Raw genomic sequence first — 14,952 nt, forward strand, 5'->3', positions numbered from 1 at the left:
CGCGCCCCCTGGGGACGGCGACCAGGAGTACGTGAGCCCCGATTGGGCGGGAGCGCCCGAGATCCCCTACGAGGAGCTCTGGGCGCACCAGGCCCCTGAGGGCCTCGCCCTGCCGGCCCCGGGCCCCGACCTCATCTCCTTCGGGGCCCCACCGCGTCGCGAGCCCGAGGCGCCGCCGCCTCCCGTCCCTCCCAAGTCCGAGGCGGTGAGTGAGCGAGCGCCCTCCGCTGAGCGCCTACGGTGTCCGGAGTGGGTTGCCCAGCTTTTCAAGGGGACCCAAGAGCCTCAGTCTTTGGGTGAGAGGGTGGCAGAGGAGCGGGGAGGGAGAGAAGGAAAAGAGCCAAAGAGGCAGGGGTATTTGTGGGAAGATGCCAGGGGCGGTGGCATGGAGTGTTGTGGGGACGAAGATGCCTGCAGGTCCCAGCCTCAGAGATTGGGGTGAGCCTAGAACAGTGTTACCCGGAAGATTCCACAGAAGGGAATCCCCCTTCGCACTGGGCAGTGAGGAGAAGGCTCGTGGTAGAGTGAGTCGGGGACATGCGGCTCCCAGCCGGCCCTTCTCACCCGCCCCCGGAGGCGGTCGTGCCGAAGGCCCGAGTGGCCCTGCGCGTGGGGAGACTTTCTCTAACGCAGTCTCGCCAGCATTTGTCCACAGAACCTTCCCCCTGCTCATGACCCTGCCGGCACCACGCGGAGACCATTTGGGGTAGTTGACCTAAGGGATCCGGATGTCAGGTCGCGTTCCTTCCCTTTGTCCCCATTCTCCGTTTTCTTCTGTTTACTCTCCTTTTCCTCCAGAAAGGAAGGTGTCTGCTTATCTGGTTTGGCATCTGCTTCCATTCCTGAATTTGGAGAGCACTAGGAGACAGCGTGTTGTGAGCAGAGTGTGGGTGGATGAGCTAGGCTGGAGGGGGCGGGCAGATTCTTGGTAAAGGCGGCCAAAGTGCCCAGTCCAGACACCCCTCGGCCAGCTGCGAATGGGGGTAAGGGAGTCCCCGCCTGGGGACCAGGAGTCATGACCGTCTTCCTGCAGGTGAAGGAGGAGTGCCGCCTGCTCAATGCGCCCCCTGTGCCTCCCCGGGGTGGCAGTGGCCGGCTGGCGGGCAGCCCCCCTGTGCCGCCCCGCTTCCCCAAGCTGCAGCCTGTCCTCTCGCCCAGCTCCAGCCTGTCCTACTACTCCTCCGGCCTCCAGGACGGGTGAGTCCCTCCCTCCCCTTGGTTCTCAGTTGCACTGAGGGGTGTCTGGCCTGCAGGTTCGGAGGGTGCGGGGCCCCTGTGCCACAGGCAGCAGCTGAGCAGGGCCTGGGGCCTGGGGCTGCCCCGTGCCTTCCTGCCTCAGTGTTTCCTCCCTAAGTGATGGGGACAGGGTGGGAGCCTGGCACCCAGTCCCTCTGACTGGACTCCCATGCAGGAGAGAGTGCTTCTTGCTGTTTTCCATTTTTATGTAATTGAGTTGAATCCTTCCCAGCTGTGTTTTCTGGCCGGGGTGACGTGGTGCTGGAAGGAGGACCAGAGCAAGCTTGGAAGGACTGAGGCTTCGGGGGCTGGCGTGTCACCAGGGTTGCCGGGGTCAGAGTGGAGGCTTCTGACCTGGGGGGCTGTGGAGCGCGCGCTGTCTTGTGTGTGTGACCTGTGGACGTGCCTTCTTGCTCTGCTTATCTGTCCTGTTGTCTGTCTCTGTCAACAGGGCGGGTTCCCGCAGTGGCAGTGGCTCCCCATCACCAGATGCCTATTCCCTGTATTGCTACCCTTGTACTTGGGGAGACTGCAAGGTGGGCGAGTCTTCTAGCCGCCTACCCCCAGGACCCCTGCCCTCAACAACCACGCAGCCCAGCCAGGCCTTACGGGCCCTCACAGAGCCCCTGAGTGGTCGAACCACCTCCCTCTTGGGGGGTGACACCCTGGTCAAGACCTACCACGGCTGCTCTCCTCTGTTGAAGCCCTCTCACCCTCAGAAACGATTTGCTCCCCTGGGGGCTCTCAACCCTTTCTCTGGGCCTGCCTACCCCTCAGGCCCTCCTGCAGCCTCCTCTGGGCCCACAACCACTTCGGGCTCCCTGGCTACCTCCAGCCCGGCACATTCCCCTGGACCAGCCTCACCAGGACGGGCCTATTCTGCTGGTCCGCCGGCCTCACCAGCATCTTCCGAGTGGCAGGAACCGGCCTTGGAGCCCTTGGATCCCTTTGAGCTGGGTCAGAGCAGCTCACCGGAGCCTGGGCTGCTGCGCTGCCAGGAACCCAGAGCTGTGGGGGCACCTGGGCCTGGACCCCGCCTTTCGCCACTTGGCCCCCCCAAGGCTTTTGAGGCCGAAGGTTTGGTGTCAAGGCAGGTGCCCACCCCACTCTCACCAGCTGCTCTGCAGGGGTCCGAGGCAGGAGGAACTCGACTCTTTCTCAGCCAAGGGCGCCTGGAAGGACCTCTTGCCAGTCCCAGGGACGCCTCCTCCTGGCAGCCCCCTGCGGACCTATCCGCGCTGTCCCTGGAGGAAGTTTCCCGAAGCCTGCGCTTCATTGGGCTGTCTGAGGACGTGGTGAGCTTCTTTGCCCGAGAGCGCATCGATGGGAGCATCTTTGTGCAGCTCAGCGAGGACATCCTGGCAGACGACTTCCACCTCACCAAGCTGCAGGTCAAGAAGATCATGCAGTTCATCAAGGGCTGGCGGCCCAAGATCTGAGCTGCCAGCTTGGGGCTGCACTGCTGAGTGCTGGCACGGGGCTCTGGGTCTTTGGGAACTGTATTCCTGGAGGGGTGGGTCCTGCCTGTGGGGAGAATCTCTGCCAGGACCCTGTCAGTCAGTAGCCACTCAGTGATCCAGGGGAGACACACCAGACGCTGCAGGGGACATCCTGTCTTTGCGCAGAGTATGTCGGGAGGGTGGAGGCACTGCTGTGAACTTGGCGTGGTGAGGCTTTTGCTGTGATTCTGGGTTATGAGTGAGTGTGTGTGTGTGTGTGTGTGTGTGTAGGAGACGGTGGCTTTCACAGTATTGGATCACCTTCCCTGCCCTTTGACAGTCCTTTTGCAGCAGATAATCCTGTAGATTCAAATGAGAGACATGGGAAGAAAATGGCCCGTATTTCAAGCACAGATTCTCAAGTGCCCCTCTCTTTGTGCTCTGTGGGCTTTGTCCTACAGCTGCCGCAGCTGGGCGCGTCTTCTTGTTGCTGGGGTGCCTCTCCTTCCCTCTGTGCTCCATGTTGGAGGTGCCTGGCCCTGAGCATGGGTGATTTAAGTACTGAGTTGTGCTCGGCACCTCAGAGGCTGCATCTCTGGGCCCCGTTTCGTGGGCGATGACTTTGGAGTCGTCCAGCTTTGCTGCCGACCTCTCTGGTTAGGGAGGCAGAAGGTCCGTGGCCACCTCTAGTGCCCTAGCTCTTAGCTGTCTGTCCTGTCAGGTGGGACTCAGTCTCCTGACTGCACGGAGAGCAGCTGGACTTAGGATAGTTGCTCCCCAGTCCCCAAAACAAGTAGGGGTTAATCACCCCCATTCCCATCATCTCTTGCCCCCAGCATTTGGTTCTGAGCACTTGGTGTTCTTCCCTGGTTTTCTGTCACTAGCATGGGGCATAGTTGGGACAGACGGCAGCGTGTGGCTTGGGAGACACTGCCTTTCACTCCTGGAGCTCAGTGCTGTGCTGCTGACATGCGTCAGAGATCTTTGTGCCTTTCAATCTTTTTTTTCTATGGTAATACTGGGGATTGACCCCAGGGCCTCATGCATGCCAGACAAATGCTGTACCATTGAACTGCATCCCTGCCCAGCCCTTTTTATTTTTTTTTTTGGTTTTTCTCCGGTACCGAGAACCGAACTCATGGCCTTGCGCATGCCAGGCAGGTGCTTTTGCCGCTGAGCTAAATCCCCAGCCCCTGCCCAGCCCTTTTTAGATTTTCTATTTTGAGACAGAATTGTTAAATTGTCCAGGCTGCTTCAAACTTACGATCCTTCTGCCTCATCTTCCCAAGGAGCTGGGACTACAGGTGTGTGCTACCATGCCTGGCAAGTGTCCTTCAATCTTGAGCATGGTGACCTGGTTAGCATCTAGTACTCTGGTCATTGTCTACAAGCTCCCAACTAGAGCCACACTGCTCATGCCCATTGGTGTCAGGCCCAGAGGGGGGCAGCCCTCTCTTTTGCCTTATCTAGTCTGCCTAGATATTTATTTCCTATCTTTTCTTACAAGTAGCTAAGCCATGCTGGTGCCCTGCCCTTATTCCTGCCCCAGCTGAGGGAGGGAAGTCAGAGTAGAGCACAAAAACTGTGATGCTGAGACATGTGGTTTTCTCACAGTTGGCTTATCGAATCCTCAAGAACTAGTGAAATAAATGCTAGACCACCGAAGATCGTGCAAGAGGAATTCTGGGGGTTGGCTGCTTTTTTCTCTTGGAAGCCCGAGAGGATCAGCAGCGTGTACGCTTCTGGGCAGGAGGGGGCTTTGGGAAGGTGTGTATGTGGTGCAACCCAGTGTCCCTAAAGGCAGCCCCCACTCTCTCTTCTATGAGCCCCTCACTGGCCCCTCAAGAGCCCTCCACAACTCCCGCTAATGTTCTAGTGTAATTTACATGTATCTGCTGTTGCTGAATGGGAAGACCCAGATGGCAGAGGTCAGGCATCAGCTGATACCAAGTTTACCTTCCTGCCTTGTAGAATGCCTGACACTCTCGGAATCCCCCTGCCCCCCCCCGCCCTCCTCCTGCCATATGAACCTGTTCATAGCTTGGTGCAAGGAGTGACTTCTCTGCCTCCCCTCTGGTTGTTTTGAAAACCCCAACTCAGATTCCATGTTAGGGTCTGGTTCCTTGCAAGCAGCTGCGTGTTTAGTGGCACTAGAGCTATTCTCTGCCAGCCAGTCCCTGTGGGAGCTGGGTCTAGGGAAATGCTTGCAAGTGGGTAGAGGCAGCAGTCATCGGTAGTAGTTTAGAATGCAGAGAGTGGTGGGACTTGAATTAGGATTCCACATGCACTCAATGACTCAATGTGGATCCTGCTGCCAGACCCAGTTAGGAGCCAATGCTGTTTACCTCGTGGGCACTACTGCTGCTGAGCGCAAGTGTGAGAACTCTGCACACCAGGGGCCAGGGCCGGGAGGGCGTGGGGCTGGGCGGACTGGCACCCCTTGTGCTGGCCTCACTGTGCCCCTCACCACTGTGCATGCAGCCTGCGCCTTGCATGCTCAGGAACAGGTGCAGAGCTCCTGCAGGGAGCGACAGGGAAACGACATCTCCGCTGCTTCACTCTAACATGCATAAAGCACCCCAAGAAAATGAATGGGTACAAGCATAAAGTAGAGTGGAGAAAGAAGTGCCTTTGGCATCCTGGCGCACACTTCATTGATTTCTCCTGTTCTTGGTAACTGAGTCAGCGTGCTGCTCTGAGCAGCATTTAGGCATCAGGTGCAAGCAGCCATAGGCACCCAAGGCCCTGCTTTCTGGCACCAGTTCCTCTGCTGCTGCCTAGGACTCTCCCAGCACAATCCTACTTTTAAGGCATAGGGCTTTATTTCTGTTCACTTTCTGAAGGAGGGGTTTAAATCAGAGGGTAAGGACAGAAGAAAATGGACTAAGCCAGCAGAGGCCGAGAGTCTGTTTTTTATTGTTATCCTGTGTTTGGCTGGGTACAGAAATGCCCTCACCCCCACTGTCCTCCAGCAGGAACAGAGATGGCTGCAGATGGCTCTTAGCTGCTGCAGTGGGCCTCAGGGCTTACAAAAGAGCACAGTGGGTTCACCTTCCAGCGTGAAGTACAAACCCTAATTCAGCCACACTTCACCAGGAGGAAGTGATCAGAGCTGAAGGCACTTGAATGGAGAAGCAAGCCAAGGCCAGACATGGTCTCCTTCTGCTTCCCGATACTTCACACAGCGCTGGAGAATCAACCAGTGCTGGGGGCAGCTGGGTTAGTGCTGACGGGGCAGGGCGCAGTCTGGTCACTGGTAGAACTTCTTGCTGGGGCTGTTAGCATGGTCGAGGAGCAGCTGGCATGGGGTGAACTGTTTTCCGTAGACAGCCTCGTACTTCCGGAGCCGGTCCACAATTTTCTGGGCACCGTACAAATCCACGAAGCGGAAGGGGCCTAAGTGGAAAAACAGGTCATTGTCAGTTAAAGGAGACAGGAAGAGTGCCAGGCCAGAGCCAATTCCTCAACCTGCAGACCCACCTCCGAGACAGGGGGGGAAGCCGAGCCCAAAGACCGCTCCGATGTCTCCCTCCTCAGGGGTGGCCAGGATGCCTTCCTGCAGGCACATGACTGCCTCGTTCACAAATCGTGTCACCACGCGGTACTGGATGTCTTCGTCAGAGGAGCTGCACACAGGAAGGACAACTTAGCCAGAGGACACGGGGAGGCAGGCAGGATGGGGTGCAGGGGAGAAGTGTGGGTGGATGTGGGAGCTGCTTGACCAGTCAAGACTGCGCCGCCCACTGTGCGGAGGACTCAGCCCAGGAGGACCGCTGTGCCTGTGGACAGGGCTGTCACTTGGCCGGACAGGAAACTCAGTGCCTGCAGCAGGGCCTCGCAGAGGGGCTAATCGGTGTTCCTTCCACCAGCAATGGTCAGGTGCTCAAAAATGACAGAGCTGGGAGGATAAAGGGGGCTGGGATAATCTGTCCTAGCTGCTCTCTGGGACTGTGCCGGGGTGGCTGGAGCAGCAGGGCCTTCCCCAGGTGTGGCCTCCTCTCACCTTGGTGCCTACAGAGCTGAGGGCATAAGCAAGGGCTTTGCCCCTGTGAAGCCCTGTGCCAGTTTCAGGGCGTTCTCTCTGTTCAGGTGACCACAAAGGGAATAGAGAGGGGCGAGGGAGCTTTGGGCTTGTAGAGAAACATCCATTTCCATGCCATTCATCACTCAAATTGACTTACACCTCAGGCTTAGCAGGCAGCTTCAGACTTGCAAAAATACTATCCATGTCAGAGTTCAAATTCTTATTCTTTGAACCTTCCTGGTAGATGTAAAAGCCCTTCCCAGATTTGCGACCTAAAAGAAGAGGAGGTAGTGTTACTATTGCTCTTTATTCCTGGCCAAGAATTCTCATCTCTGCTGGCCTGTTGTGAGGCTCTAGTCTCTTCTCTGAATTCGAGTTTAGGGGTGTTAGCCAAATCTAGCAATTTAGTTGTCATTAGAAGACCTGGCAGAAGCCGGACATGGCGACACCCTCTACACCCAGCCCTCTGGGAGGCTGAGGCAGGAGGATTGTGAATTTGATCCCAGCCTGGGAAGCTTAGCAACACCCTGTCTCAAATACAAAACACACACACACACACACACACACACACACACATACACACGCATACACGCTTTCTGGAGCTTGGCAATCTGTATTTGGATGGAAAGGCCACTTAGGGGAGTTTAAGTATCCAGATACGCAACACCAGGCCCAGGTGGGGCTTAGGATTATGCCAGGGGTGGCTGCAGCAGCAGGGCCCTCCCCAGGAGTGGCCTCCTCTCACCTTGGTGCCTACAAAGCTGAGGGCATAAGCAAGGGCTTTGTTCCTATGAAGCCCTGTGCCAGCTTTAGAGTTCTCTCTAAGCAGCAAAGTCATGCTAAGTGGTGACTTTGCTGTTACTTCCACAGATACAAAACAGGCTCTGGGCAGGTGTGTTTGTCCACCTGACAGAACTTGGGCCTGGTAGTGGCAGAGACCCCAAAGACCAGATCCTTGCCTTTTGCCTGTAATCTATATGCATAATGTAAGAGGAGTTCCTCATAAAATCATTTTTGAAGTGCCCTGTGATTGGTTCTGGGCCTTTGTAGCTCTCTAGCTGCCGGAAGCGACTCAGAGCTTTGTAACTAACTGTGCTGGTCAGGTATCCTTGTGGCTACTCACCCAGGAAGCCCTTGGCCACCATCTGTTTCAGCAGTTCAACATTTCCACCTCCAAACCGCTCCCCAAAGGCTTTGCCTAGATCTTCTGCCACGTGCTGCGCTACATCCACTCCAACTTCATCTGTCAGGGTGGCAGCACCCACAGGAAAGCCAAAGCCTGTGGTCAGGGAATCCAGCTTCTTAGGGTCCACTCCTTCCTGGACAGCAAGTGAAGCAGGGGCCTCAGGGTAAGGCCACTTCAGATTTGCTCACCGTAAGGCTCCCCATCCTAGCCCCAGACACAGCCTAGTGCAAAACCCACTTCTCTTCCCAGTGCTACCAAGCCAGGCTTGGGATGGGTGCTGTTTCACTCAGGGAAGCACAGGTGGAAATTCCGTAACACCTTAAAGAAGTTTAGAGATGAACAAATTACCCACTTTCTTCATGTGTACAATCTCAGTACTAAGGAGATACTGTGGCTGACAGACAGCACCACGACTGGAGGGAGAGATGTCACTACTGCTAAGGAGCAGGGCTGCAGCCAGGTCTGAGTTAAGAGCACAGCTGAAAGGACACCCCTCTTGTCCTGAAAGGAATGACCTAGCCAGCCACGGGTGGGCTGTGTGTGTCTGACCAAGCAGGTCCCTGCCCAGAGGGAAGGCAGAAGCAGCGGGCACGAGCGTTTCGGGAGGGCACTGGCCAAGCAGGAAGGGGAAGCACAGGGAGCCCGTTTAGTGCAGCCTCTGCCTTGTCATTCCCCACTGCCATGCGGGAGAGGCGCGCACCAAAGGCCCTACTGGGAAGAGGCAGGAGTCGTGCATGTGGAGGAGGCCTGACCCTCATGTGGACATCTTCAGTTTGGAGGACTGAGTGGAGGAGCGGGAGAGGTCTGAAGCCCTCCACGGAGCACTCCGCACCTGCAGGATCCGTATGACTTCAGACATCATGGGCGCAAGACATCTGGTGGTGTAGAAGCCAGGTCCATCCTGCCGAGAGAGAGATGAGCTCACTGCTCCCTTTGGCTAAAATGACCTGTGTCTGAAATCCCTTTCCCAGACGTCATTTTGTTTTTAATTTTTGGTTTTTTGGTGATAGCTGGGACTGAACCCAGGGCCTTCCTACTCAGCTTATTTTTTTCTGTTGAGACAGGGTTTCACATTGCTCAGACTGGGCTCAAACTTGTGATCCTCCTACTTCAGCCTTCCAGAGTGCTGGGATCACAGGTATGTGCCACAATGCGCAGCTCATTATTTCAAATTAGAGGTGATTTAAAATCTCAATCAGAAGCTGGGTGTTGTGGGGTATCCTAGCACTTAGGAGTTGAGGCAGGAGGATCGCCGTGAGTTTGAGGGCTATATTATGAGTTCAAGCCCAGCTTGGAATATAAAGCAAGGCTGTCTCAAATAACCCCAAACAAAAAGCAAAACATAAAACCTCCATCAGAATCCTTGATATTAAACCACAGTGGAAGCAGTGTCAGGTAGTCTGGCAGAGCAGTTTTCTGGATGCCTTTAAGGTCCTGCATGGCTAGGAGAACCCAGAGACTCCTACTCCTACCTGTCCCTTGTGGAGACCACCAAGAGACGAAGCTGGGACATTTGCCCCAGAATAGAAATAAGTAAGTCTAGAGGGGGGCTGGGGATTTAGCTCAGCGGCATAAGCGCCTCCCTGGCAAGCGCAAGGTCGTGAGTTCAATTCCTGGTACCAGAAAAAAACCAAAAAAACACCAAAAAACAAAAAACAAACAAACAAAGTAAGTCTAGAGGTACTAGGAACTTTTGGGAATGTGCCACTGTTTCACAGCTCCTTACCTTAACCACAATGATGACCTTGCCCTGCTTGAGACCAACTGCTACAACAGAAGCAGTTGTGTCTTGACTCGTTTTCTCAGTTGTGATGATCTCCAGCAGCTGCATCTTGTCCACAGGAGAGAAGTAGTGCATGCCAATCACCTGGCAAAGGAGCCGAAAGCCAAGAGATTTATGAATGCTGAGGAGGAAAGTGTACACCTCCCTTTTCTGCTAGGAAAACAGTGGGGAGAGAGGTGGCTGTGGCAGAGGGAGACTGCTGAGTCTGGTGGTTTGGTTCTGTGGGTCTCTGATGGAAAGTTCAGCATGTTCAGGGCAAGCTTACTGGGTCCTCCTTTTCCCGCTGCTTCTGAGGATCTTGACCCTACCAAGAGTCACTGCCAAAGCCACAGCCAAAGGCCACACTGCATTTATTGGAGAAGGATGAATGAAGGTTCCACTCATAGTACTGATGCTGATGGTTTAGGTGAGAGGATCCACTTTTTTGGCAAGAGACAGAAGTTGGTTAATATACAGGACTGTCAGACATGTATTTGCCTTTGCACAGATAGGGCTCCGGGAGGAGACTTAAATAACATCTCTCAATAGTCAAATGCACTTCAGAATCATTAAACCAATGATTCCATAGTGCAGTGCTCAGACCATCGGCATTAGCATTGCGTATGATTGCATCGGGATGTTAGACCTATGGACCTCAGACCATTTACAACTGTGTAACATATAGATCAACTGAGTGTTATACAAATTTATCAGCCCCAAAGCTTCTAACCCCTGAACTGTTCTACTTATGTCTAAATTATTAGGACCTGACTGACACTTGGTCACCCTGGGCAAAAGGACTCAGCCTTCACTGACATACAGCTTACACAGAATAAAAGGCATGGACCTTTATGTGTTCTGGTTAGTAGTTCTGACAATGTTTATACACCCCCACAATCACTACTGTAGGCAAAATATGTTCAGATCACTCAGAAAGTTGTGCCAAAGGTGACCACTTATCCTGGACTGCTGGAACTTTCCCACTGTAGCACTGAAGGTCCTGTGTTCCAGGAATGATGCTGGCAAGAGAGTGGAGATGGCTCATCCGCTACCTGTGCACCTGTGGCCTTACTTGGAATATGAATGACATAAGACAAGCAGGAGACAAAAGTTATCTCAGGGGTTGGGTATATAGCTCAGTGGTAGAGAATTTCCCTAGCATGCACAGGTTCCTGAGTTCAATCCCTAGTATCACAAACAGAAACAAAAAACCAACACTATCTCAGGTACCCCGAAGACTTGGACTGCAAAGCACATGGCTTGCTCCATTGCACAGGGAAGAGTCAGATCAAATGAACAGTCATGGACTCTCCTGTACTGATTTTTTTTTTTTTTTTTGAGACATGTCTCACTGTGTAGTCCAGGGTGTCCTCAAACTCATGATCTTCCTGCCTCAGCCTCTTGAGTGAATGCTGGAGTTATGGGAGTGTACAACTGTGTCTGGCTCTTCTCTGTACTGACTTTAAATGCTACAGAGCTGCTCCATGTCCAGACTGTCCACTGCAAAGTGTATAAACAGCTTTCATACTTTTTTGGTGTCTTCCCTCAGAAGCCGAGTATCAGTGTGACTGCTGGCTGTCACTTCTGCATCTGAGTTTTCTCCTGCCCTCCCGAGCCTGCTGCATCAGGGTCCGCATCCTCTCAGCCCTGCTGGATGGTCCTGCACTAGCAAAGCTCTGAGTAGGAGGAGAGACTTTTGCTTTTGGTACGCAGACTTTGCACTGGTAATTTCAGCTGCTTAACATGTTCCCTGTGACTTGAACCACTGAGGATACATGCATGGCTATCCCATCGTACCACTGGATGGGACTCTCATGCAGCCTGATGGGACAGTCATGCGCGTACCACCAGGGGTTCAGAGCCACTCAGTAGTGAGATACGTAACTGTGTTAAAGGCCTTCTGTATTTCCTGCCCACCTCTGGCTGATTCCTACTAGCTGAGGCAGTAAGTAATCCTCTTGAGACCTGAGGTATGGTATTTTTCTTTGAATGACTGAACCTCCCTTTAATCATTATGGTTGGACAAAGGTAACTTTCTCGGCCTCATCCCAGATGCTCTCTGGAAGTGCTTCTGTGCTGGCCCCCTGTGGTCTAAGAAAACCCACAGGCAGACACAGCCCCATTCACCTCGACCCTCCCTTCTTCCACCTGGAGTTGTAACCGGACCTGTCCTGAACAGTCACTAGACTCTGCTCTGTATTTATTTAGGGCCTATCCTTCAATGCCTGACTGTAGGATAAAGGAAGATTTTTATAGTCTGAACTTGAAAAATAATACCCACTGGGGATGCAAATCACCGAGAGCCGCATATTTCAGCTGTACTTCACTTATTCCTGTGTCATACACTGGTGACGGTCTTAGCTTTCCTGGGCCTAGTGTCTGGGAATTGCCTCACCCACTTCGCAATCCACGCTGGCCCTTCTGCTCATGTTGTAAGCCTTACTCAGCCTGCAGCGTAAAATATTTCAGGTTTTTTCCCTATGCTCGGAGTTTACCTTCTCAGGTCTTTTGCTGACAGCAGCAATTTCCTTGATGGGGAGAGCAGAAGTATTACTGGCAAAGACACAGTGATCTGGAATCACCTGCAGGGCAGAAGCATTTAAGAATGTCACATAGGTCTGGGAGATATGACAGAGTCCACAGCAAAGCTAGTGAGTGACACCTGGGCCCAGCCCAGCCTCTCACCCACAACTGCTCAGCCGGCAGCTGCCACTCAGCCAGACACTTACTGGTCACCTGGGGGCTCTGAGTTGGGGGATGTGTTGCCCTTGTTCTCTTTCCCATTCAGCCTTCCGCTAGCTATGGTCTTATTGTTAGAACTTTAAAACAATTTTTTTTTTAGTGTATGTTTGTGATCCACAGTGAATACAGTATACTCACCACAGTGTATTGGTACATACACAAATCACATCTCAGTCCTTTTTACCTCCCCTTCCCTTCCGCTTCTATGGTTTACATCTTAAATGTCCCCATAAAATCTAGTAAGCTTGGAAAGTGACTAGATCAGGAGGGCACTGTACTCATCAGTGGGCTCACCCATGGAGGAATTCGGTAGGTGAATGTGCAGTAGATGAATGGCCTGGTCAGAGGCGGGTCCCTGTGGGCATGACTATGGCTGTATTCTTGACACCGGCTCTCATTCCTCTCTGTGCTTCCTGGCTGCCATCATGTGAGAAGCTTACCTCGGCCAGGCCTTTCTACCATACCATTTCTGCCTGGGGAGTAGCTGACCATGGACTGAAACCACTGACGCTGTGAGCTGAAATAAACCTCTCTTTCTTTAAGCTGTGGATGTCAGGTATTTTGTCCAGCAATGGGAAGTTTAATATGTATGGTCTTTCATAAAGTCACTTAATCCTGACCTAAAGACTGTCTCAGCAATGGGTAAATAAACACTGAAAAGATGGCTCTGAATCAAGTTTCAAGACCTGGGATGGGTGTTAACTCTTGTTCTTCTTTGGACCTGACTCAAGTCTGAAGGTCTGTGACACCTCCTACCTCACATCCACCTGTTACTTTCCCCAGCTCCTTTCCCTCTACATACTACATGCTCTCCTACAGGCCATGGTCTTCTCCTCTTCTCTACCTTCCAGGTTTTCTGTACCACCTCGTCACTCCCTTAACCTTTATGTTCTGCTGTAACTACTATCTTGACTTGTTTGTAGTCTATACTTCTCTTGATTTGATTCAGTCCCTCTTTTTCTTTTCCTGGACCCCTTCCTAACTGCCAAAAGTATCCATTGTGACATTCCCAAATCCAGATTTTCCAAGAGCAAATACCATGTCCTAGTTTGTAAGAGCTCTCACCTCAGTTGTGGGGAGCATGTCCCTTTCCCTGACCTGGCAGTGTCCTCCAAGACCTGGAGACATCCATCACCTGAGTCTAAAAGGTGCAAGACCCTCTGGCACAGACGGGAAACAAATGTACCCAGCTCTTCTGAATTTTCTCCCTCAGCTGAATCTAGCACTATACTTTGATTTTTGGAATGTGTGTCCCATGACTGTACTTCCTCCCTGACGGAGCTTCTTGGGTTTAATTTCTAACCTCTATAGCTTTAGATTTGTGAAGGGCAGAAACTCTCCCCATATGGAAGGGCATCTTCAGAGTACTGCCACCTTCACCACAGCTGCTGCAGACACCAGGGTGCTGCTGAGTCAGTAGCACTCCACCCGTACCACTTCCTAGCCACATTCTCTTTAGCCAAAAGGGTCTGTTTAGCAGTGGTCCTGCCCCATGCCTGGATGACTGCCACTGCTCCTTTCCTTGGCTCGCTCTTTATACTGCACACTTAAAATACTTGATTTGTTCACGTCATCCTATCTCAGGAGCTAGCTATGGAGAGCATTTGGGAGCAGGGCCAGAGTGCATTTCCATGAACAAGCAGGCAAATCCTGCCTGGAGAAACCATCTCCCCCCATATGTTCTTTGCTGCACAGACCCGAAGAATTTTGGTTACAAGTGCGGCCACTCAAAAAAATCTCAAGGCATCTGGCTGTATTCCATGAGGTTACACTTATGTTTGGGTGCCTGATCTCCCACATGAATAAGGATAATGGACCCTGGGTTTAGGTTAATAAACCACTTAATTTCCTTTAGGGTTTAGATTTGACCTTTAAAATGTACAGAGTACATGTAGCTCAGTGGTAGAGTGTTGGGCTAACATGCTTGAGGCCTTGGGTTTGACTCCCAGCAACACAACATGTTAATAAACCCCTTTGTTTGGAAAAGAACAATCCTATGCAAAGAATCATGATTTTCCTGTTGCTCTTTAAAAAAAAAAAAAAACCATCTTAATGTCCTCCACTTGATCCACTGGGCGTTAAGCACAACAGGCTCCTTACCGCTTCTACTTCCTTGAGCACTTTGTGCTTAATACTAAGGTCCTCAAAAACAGCTTCAATCACCATGTCAGACTTTTCAAAATCCTGGTAATCGAGTTGCCCAATCAAGTTGCTGAAGAAAGAGTCCCTTTCAAATGATGTTATAGCTTTCTTCTTCACTTTGTCGTTCAATCTAGAAAAAACATTTCTAGTCAGAAGAGGGGGACACTAGCACTTAGTGCCACTGTGTGTTCCTCATTAGCTCTGTGATTATTATACCACCCTAGTTTGAGGGGGCTGAGCTGCTCAAAAAGGGCCCAAAGGGCTTGAAGACAAATAGTTAAGGGAGGGGAGTAACATTCAAAGAGAGGTTAATTTCCAAGCGCACGTGCTTTCCTCTACAAAATGCCTTTAAACGCCAAACTTACATAAACTGTATCCCTTATAAAACACCTCCCTTTACCATGGTATTAAATAATACAAG

General features: G+C 52.3%; 2 protein-coding genes across 2 annotated transcripts in view; one reads left to right on the top strand and one right to left on the bottom strand.

Moving 5' to 3' along the window:
- Gareml (GRB2 associated, regulator of MAPK1-like) overlaps window positions 1-3,816 on the top strand; it is an 11,280-nt gene extending 7,464 nt beyond the window's left edge. The window contains exons 4-6 of the mRNA XM_013522568.1: window positions 3-205; window positions 1,034-1,197; window positions 1,688-3,816. Of these exons, the coding sequence (XP_013378022.1) occupies window positions 3-205; window positions 1,034-1,197; window positions 1,688-2,675 (1,355 nt within the window). The 3' untranslated portion in view covers window positions 2,676-3,816. The remainder of the gene's footprint in view (window positions 1-2; window positions 206-1,033; window positions 1,198-1,687) is intronic.
- Window positions 3,817-5,567: 1,751 nt separating this feature from the next.
- Window positions 5,568-14,952, bottom strand: part of Hadha (hydroxyacyl-CoA dehydrogenase/3-ketoacyl-CoA thiolase/enoyl-CoA hydratase (trifunctional protein), alpha subunit) — a 49,925-nt gene continuing 40,540 nt past the window's right edge. The window contains exons 13-20 of the mRNA XM_005400422.2: window positions 14,490-14,661; window positions 12,143-12,229; window positions 9,612-9,752; window positions 8,718-8,786; window positions 7,823-8,018; window positions 6,857-6,971; window positions 6,156-6,301; window positions 5,568-6,071 (exon numbers count right to left, since the gene is read on the bottom strand). Of these exons, the coding sequence (XP_005400479.1) occupies window positions 5,926-6,071; window positions 6,156-6,301; window positions 6,857-6,971; window positions 7,823-8,018; window positions 8,718-8,786; window positions 9,612-9,752; window positions 12,143-12,229; window positions 14,490-14,661 (1,072 nt within the window). The 3' untranslated portion in view covers window positions 5,568-5,925. The remainder of the gene's footprint in view (window positions 6,072-6,155; window positions 6,302-6,856; window positions 6,972-7,822; window positions 8,019-8,717; window positions 8,787-9,611; window positions 9,753-12,142; window positions 12,230-14,489; window positions 14,662-14,952) is intronic.

This window comes from Chinchilla lanigera, unplaced genomic scaffold, assembly GCF_000276665.1.
Source record: "Chinchilla lanigera isolate Chin_1 unplaced genomic scaffold, ChiLan1.0 scaffold00068, whole genome shotgun sequence".
Lineage (NCBI taxonomy): Eukaryota > Metazoa > Chordata > Mammalia > Rodentia > Chinchillidae > Chinchilla > Chinchilla lanigera.